General features: G+C 52.7%; 1 protein-coding gene across 1 annotated transcript in view; it reads right to left on the minus strand.

Annotated features, from left to right (window-relative positions):
* Positions 1–7,500, minus strand: part of LOC106584867 (E3 ubiquitin-protein ligase arih1) — a 34,895-nt gene that overhangs the window by 20,190 nt on the left and 7,205 nt on the right. The window contains exons 3-5 of the mRNA XM_045705962.1: positions 5,610–5,754; positions 4,108–4,200; positions 3,934–3,989 (exon numbers count right to left, since the gene is read on the minus strand). Of these exons, the coding sequence (XP_045561918.1) occupies positions 3,934–3,989; positions 4,108–4,200; positions 5,610–5,754 (294 nt within the window). The remainder of the gene's footprint in view (positions 1–3,933; positions 3,990–4,107; positions 4,201–5,609; positions 5,755–7,500) is intronic.

Consider the following 7,500-nt stretch of genomic DNA (forward strand, 5'->3'; position numbering starts at 1 on the left):
TGACAGTCCACTTGGAGTTTGCCAAAAGGCCCCCAATGACTCTCAGACCATGAAAAACAAGATTCGACTTATGTAACCAATTTTAGAATAAAGCTGTAACGTTACAAAATGTGGGGGAAAAAAAATTGAAGGGGTCTGAATACTTTCCGAAGGCGCCGTAGCTACTACCAATATGGTGCGTTATAATGCTGCAGAAATGGGTTGATTCTGCCTCGCTAACGGAGGAGAACAAACATCTAGGTTGTTAGGTAAAATGGCTACGTGAAATGTTGTATGGTGTTGAGGCCTGCTGTAACCTGACTGGTAACATTTAGTCAACAGCGTACTGTAGTGAGACTACGGCCGTAGAGAGATGGGGGTGAGACCAGAGGGCGAGACTACGGCCGTAGAGAGAGATCGGGGTGAGACCAGAGGGCGAGACTACGGCCGTAGAGAGAGATCGGGGTGAGACCAGAGGGCGAGACTACGGCCGTAGAGAGACCAGAGGGGGAGACTACGGCCGTTGAGAGACCAGAGGGGGAGACTACGGCCGTAGAGAGATCAGAGGGCGAGACTACGGCCGTAGAGAGATCAGAGGGCGAGACTACGGCCGTAGAGAGACCAGAGGGCGAGACTACGGCCGTAGAGAGACCAGAGGGCGAGACTACGGCCGTAGAGAGACCAGAGGGCGAGACTACGGCCGTAGAGAGATCAGAGGGCGAGACTACGGCCGTAGAGAGAGACCAGAGGGGGAGACTACGGCCGTAGAGAGACCAGAGGGGGGAGACTACGGCCGTAGAGAGACCAGAGGGGGAGACTACGGCCGTAGAGAGACCAGAGGGGGAGACTACGGCCGTAGAGAGACCAGAGGGGGAGACTACGGCCGTAGAGAGACCAGAGGGCGAGACTACGGCCGTAGAGAGACCAGAGGGGGCGACTACGGCCGTAGAGAGACCAGAGGGGCGACTACGGCCGTAGAGAGACCAGAGGGGGCGACTACGGCCGTAGAGAGACCAGAGGGGGAGACCAGAGGGGGAGACTACGGCCGTAGAGAGACCAGAGGGTGAGACTACGGCCGTAGAGAGAGACCAGAGGGGGAGACTACGGCCGTGGTGCGACCAGAGGGTGAGACTACGGCCGTGGTGCGATCAGAGGGCGAGACTACGGCCGTAGAGAGACCAGAGGGGGAGACTACGGCCGTAGAGAGATCAGAGGGGGAGACTACGGCCGTAGAGAGATCGGGGTGAGATCAGAGGGTGAGACTACGGCCGTGGTGCGACCAGAGGGCGAGACTATGGCCGTGGTGCGACCAGAGGGTGAGACTACGGCCGTGGTGCGACCAGAGGGTGAGACTACGGCCGTGGTGCGATCAGAGGGCGAGACTACGGCCGTAGAGAGATCAGAGGGGGAGACTACGGCCGTAGAGAGACCAGAGGGGGAGACTACGGCCGTAGAGAGACCAGAGGGCGAGACTACGGCCGTAGAGAGACCAGAGGGCGAGACTACGGCCGTAGAGAGACCAGAGGGCGAGACTACGGCCGTAGAGAGATCAGAGGGCGAGACTACGGCCGTAGAGAGAGACCAGAGGGGGAGACTACGGCCGTAGAGAGACCAGAGGGGGAGACTACGGCCGTAGAGAGACCAGAGGGCGAGACTACGGCCGTAGAGAGACCAGAGGGCGAGACTACGGCCGTAGAGAGACCAGAGGGCGAGATTACGGCCGTAGAGAGACCAGAGGGCGAGACTACGGCCGTAGAGAGACCAGAGGGCGAGACTACGGCCGTAGAGAGACCAGAGGGCGAGACTACGGCCGTAGAGAGAGACCAGAGGGCGAGACTACGGCCGTAGAGAGACCAGAGGGGGAGACTACGGCCGTTGAGAGACCAGAGGGGGAGACTATGGCCGTAGAGAGATCAGAGGGCGAGACTACGGCCGTAGAGAGACCAGAGGGCGAGACTACGGCCGTGAGAGAGACCAGAGGGCGAGACTACGGCCGTAGAGAGACCAGAGGGGGAGACTACGGCCGTTGAGAGACCAGAGGGGGAGACTACGGCCGTAGAGAGATCAGAGGGCGAGACTACGGCCGTAGAGAGAGACCAGAGGGGGAGACTACGGCCGTAGAGAGAGACCAGAGGGGGAGACTACGGCCGTAGAGAGACCAGAGGGGGAGACTACGGCCGTAGAGAGACCAGAGGGGGAGACTACGGCCGTAGAGAGACCAGAGGGCGAGACTACGGCCGTAGAGAGACCAGAGGGGGAGACTACGGCCGTAGAGAGACCAGAGGGGGCGACTACGGCCGTAGAGAGACCAGAGGGCGAGACTACGGCCGTAGAGAGACCAGAGGGGGAGACCAGAGGGCGAGACTACGGCCGTAGAGAGACCAGAGGGGGAGACTACGGCCGTAGAGAGATCGGGGGAGACCAGAGGGGGAGACTACGGCCGTAGAGAGACCAGAGGGTGAGACTACGGCCGTAGAGAGAGACCAGAGGGGGAGACTACGGCCGTGGTGCGACCAGAGGGTGAGACTACGGCCGTGGTGCGATCAGAGGGCGAGACTACGGCCGTAGAGAGATCAGAGGGGGAGACTACGGCCGTAGAGAGATCAGAGGGCGAGACTACGGCCGTAGAGAGATCAGAGGGGGAGACTACGGCCGTAGAGAAATCAGAGGGGGAGACTACGGCCGTAGAGAGATCGGGGTGAGATCAGATGGTGAGACTACGGCCGTGGTGCGACCAGAGGGCGAGACTATGGCCGTGGTGCGACCAGAGGGTGAGACTACGGCCGTGGTGCGATCAGAGGGCGAGACTACGGCCGTAGAGAGATCAGAGGGGGAGACTACGGCCGTAGAGAGATCAGAGGGGGAGACTACGGCCGTAGAGAGACCAGAGGGCGAGACTACGGCCGTAGAGAGACCAGAGGGGGAGACTACGGCCGTTGAGAGACCAGAGGGGGAGACTACGGCCGTAGAGAGACCAGAGGGCGAGACTACGGCCGTAGAGAGACCAGAGGGGGAGACCAGAGGGCGAGACTACGGCCGTAGAGAGACCAGAGGGGGAGACTACGGCCGTAGAGAGATCGGGGGAGACCAGAGGGGGAGACTACGGCCGTAGAGAGAGACCAGAGGGGGAGACTACGGCCGTGGTGCGACCAGAGGGTGAGACTACGGCCGTGGTGCGATCAGAGGGCGAGACTACGGCCGTAGAGAGACCAGAGGGGGAGACTACGGCCGTAGAGAGATCAGAGGGGGAGACTACGGCCGTAGAGAGATCGGGGTGAGACCAGAGGGCGAGACTATGGCCGTGGTGCGACCAGAGGGTGAGACTATGGCCGTGGTGCGACCAGAGGGTGAGACTACGGCCGTGGTGCGATCAGAGGGGGAGACTACGGCCGTAGAGAGATCAGAGGGGGAGACTACGGCCGTAGAGAGATCAGAGGGGGAGACTACGGCCGTAGAGAGATCAGAGGGGGAGACTACGGCCGTAGAGAGATCAGAGGGGGAGACTACGGCCGTAGGGAGACCAGAGGGCGAGACTACGGCCGTAAATTAGCTTTAGAGTTGCCTTCTGGGTCAAGACAGGAAGCTACAGATTAACAATCATGTCCTCAATACAGTCTACAGACATTAAGTTTCCTTATTGATGTCACCTGTTAAATCCACTTCAAATCAGTGTAGATGAAGGGGAGGAAACGGGTTAAAGAAGGATTTTTAAGCCTCGATACAATTGAGACATGGATTGTGTATGTCTGCCATTCAGAGGGTGAATGTGGCAAGACAGAAGATTGAAGTGTCCTTGAACGGGGGGGGTATGGTAGTAGGTGCCAAACGCACCGGTTTGTTTCAAGAACTGCAACGCTGCTGGGTTTTTCACACTCAACAGTTTCCCGTGTTTACTACTCAATATTAGGAGGGTGTTCCGAATGTTCGGTGACCTCGGACCATAACAATACTCACATGACCGTGTTGTCATCCACTAAGATGTCACAACTATGGGCAGGGCAAGAGATGGTCTGGAAACAGAAGAAGACAATGAGTTCAATAGACGGTGGAATAAACAGTTAGTGTAAATCAATCCCTTTATCCATAAGATTAAAAAAAATAAAATGTAGGCTGCAGCAGCACCACTACCTGTCCCATCCCTTCCTCGATGATTTTGGTTGTCAGGTAATCTCCCCAGCACTGCATACAGAACTTGTGTCCACACTCGAGGCCAGTGAAATACTGTGGGGAAAACAACGTAAACAATATTTTAGGATTTCAGACACCACCACCACCGAAACAGCCGAGTCTCAGGTCTCCGACCGGAGGGAAATCCTTCCAGAGCACAATGTTTGTCACAGCTTCATCTGCATCCAATACGGATCCGTAGTCCGTAGTCTGCAGTATAGGGTACGACGAAGACCCAGATCCAGTGAGTCCCCTACAGGACCCTGGGAAAACATTTGGTCGCCACGGATACCACTGGACAGACGTGACTTTCGAAACAACATTTCATCTCTTGGGTGTGTTTTTCACAATGTGTATCATCTGCCTAAAGAGATGTTGTTTCCTGGATAGACCGCTGTCATGTTTCCTGTCAGATCTGCCACAGCGCATTGCCTAGCAACAAACAAAAAAAACAACACAGTGGAATGTCATTGAATAGCTCATTTCTTTCTCTCTGAGTATTATTCTCTACCTTTTACCTCTAGGCAAGTTAAGAACAAATTCTTATTTACAACGACGGCCTAGGAACAGTGGGTTTAACTGCCTTGTTCAGGGGGGGGGCAGAACGACAGGTTTTGTACCGTGTCAGCTCGGGGGATTCGATTTAGCAACCTTTCGGGTTACCAGTCCAACGCTCTAACCACTAGGGTACCCTGCCGCCCCAGGTATGAGGGACAGTCACTTAACCTCAGAACACAGAGCTGGTGTCACTGATTCCTTACGGACTTTGTATTTTGTGAACCAGGGCTCCCTGGGAAGAGGCATCGGTCTCACAGAGACTACCCTGAAATCAATTAGGGTTAAAAAACAAACAGTGAAATAACTAAATAAAATCCACTGTGTAATGGACTTACAGCTGACCCCCTGAGCCCGCAATACATCAACACAGACTAACGTCACATGATGCAGCTGACCCCCTGAGCCCGCAATACATCAACACAGACTAACGTCACATGATGCAGCTGACCCCCTGACCCCGCAATACATCAACACAGACTAACGTCACATGATGCAGCTGACCCCCTGACCCCGCAATACATCAACACAGACTAACGTCACATGATATATGAAGGGGGACTGACTGAGTTGGGGTAGTTTAGATAGTAGATCTGACACGGTAATATAATATAATATATGAAGGGGGTAGTTTAGATAGTAGATCTGACACGGTAATATAATATAATATATGAAGGGGGTAGTTTAGATAGTAGATCTGACACGGTAATATAATATAATATATGAAGGGGGTAGTTTAGATAGCAGATCTGACACGGTAATATAATATAATATATGAAGGGGGTAGTTTAGATAGTAGATCTGACACGGTAATATAATATAATATATGAAGAGGACTGACTGAGTTGGGGTAGTTTAGATAGCAGATCTGACACGGTAATATAATATAATATATGAAGAGGACTGACTGAGTTGGGGTAGTTTAGATAGCAGATCTGACACGGCAGGTCCTGAGCAGCAGATCTGGTGCTCATCAGTCTTGTTCTTGACTTCTTGCAGGGGTTGATGACATGGCACTCGGAGAACAACTTATCCACGTTGCCGTCGAAATACCTGCAGAGAGAAGAGGAGAAGAGAGGAAGAGAGGAGAAGAGAGAGAGAAGAGAGAAGAGAAGAAGAGAAGAAGAGAAGAAGAGAAGAAGAGAGGAAGAGAGGAAGAGAGGAAGAGAAGAGAGGAAGAGAAGAGAGGAAGAGAAGAGAGGAAGAGAAGAGAGGAAGAGAAGAGAGGAAGAGAGGAAGAGAAGAGAGGAAGAGAGGAAGAGAAGAGAGGAAGAGAAGAGAGGAAGAGAAGAGAGGAAGAGAAGAGAGGAGAAGAGAGAGAGAATTGGCGAGGGCACTAGAACAGTCTGCAGCACTCGGCCTCACCCTCAGTCACCCAACCAAGGAGGGCCTACAGCAGCACCTAGATCTTCTGCACAGATTCTGTCAGACCTGGGCCTCGACAGACCTGGGCCCTGACAGACCTGGGCCCCGACAGACCTGGGCCCCGACAGTAAATCTCAGTAAGACAAAAATAATGGTGTTCCAAAAAAGGTCCAGTTGCCAGGACAACGAATCCAAATTCCATCTAGACGTCGTTGCCCTGGAGCACACAAAAACTATACATACCTCGACCTAAACATCAGCACCACAGGTAACTTCCACAGAGCTGTGAACGATCTGAGAGACAAGGCAAGAGGGGCTTTCTACGCCATCAAAAGGAACATAAAATTCAACATACCAATTAGGATCTGGCTAAAAATACTTGAATCAGTTATAGAACCCATTGCCCTTTATGGTTGGGAGGTCTGGGGTCCGCTCACCAACCAAGAATTCACAAAATGGGACAAACACCATATTGAGACTCTGCATGCAGAATTCTGCAAAAATATCCTCAGTGGACAATGTAAAACACCAAATAATGCATGCAGAGCAGAATTAGGCCGATACCAGCTAATTATCAAAATCCAGAAAAGAGCCGTTAAATTCTACAACCACCTAAAAGGAAGTGATTCCCAAACCTTCCATAACAAAGCCATCACCTACAGAGAGATGAACCTGGAGAAGAGTCCCCTAAGCAAGCTGGTCCTGGGTCTCTGTTCACAAACACAAACAGACCCCACAGAGCCCCAGGACAGCAACACAAACAGACCCCACAGAGCCCCTGGACAGCAACACAAACAGACCCCACAGAGCCCCTGGACAGCAACACAAACAGACCCCACAGAGCCCCTGGACAGCAACACAAACAGACCCCACAGAGCCCCAGGACAGCAACACAAACAGACCCCACAGAGCCCCAGGACAGCAACACAATTAGACCCAACCAAATCATGAGAAAACAAAAAGATAATTATTTGACACTTTGGAAACAATTAACAAAAAAACAGAGCAAACTAGAATGCTATTTGGCCCTAAACAGAGAGGACACAGTGGCAGAATACCTGACCACTGTGACTGACCCAAACTTAAGGAAAGCTTTGACTATGTACAGACTCAGTGAGCATAGCCTTGCTATTGAGAAAGGCCGCCGTAGGCAGACCTGGCTCTCAATAGAAGACAGGCTATGTGCAACACTGCCCACAAAATGAGGTGGAAACTGAGCTGCACTTCCTAACCTCCTGACAAATGTATGACCATATTAGAGACACATATTTCCCTCAGATTACACAGATCCACAAAGAATTAGAAAACAAACCCAATTTTGATAAACTCCCATATCTATTGGGTGAAATGCCACAGTGTTTCATCACAGCAGCAAGATGTGTGACCTGTTGCCACAAGAAAAGGTCAACCAGTGAAGAACAAACACCATTGTAC

Source organism: Salmo salar, chromosome ssa23 (assembly GCF_905237065.1).
Source record: "Salmo salar chromosome ssa23, Ssal_v3.1, whole genome shotgun sequence".
In the NCBI taxonomy this organism is placed as follows: domain Eukaryota; kingdom Metazoa; phylum Chordata; class Actinopteri; order Salmoniformes; family Salmonidae; genus Salmo; species Salmo salar.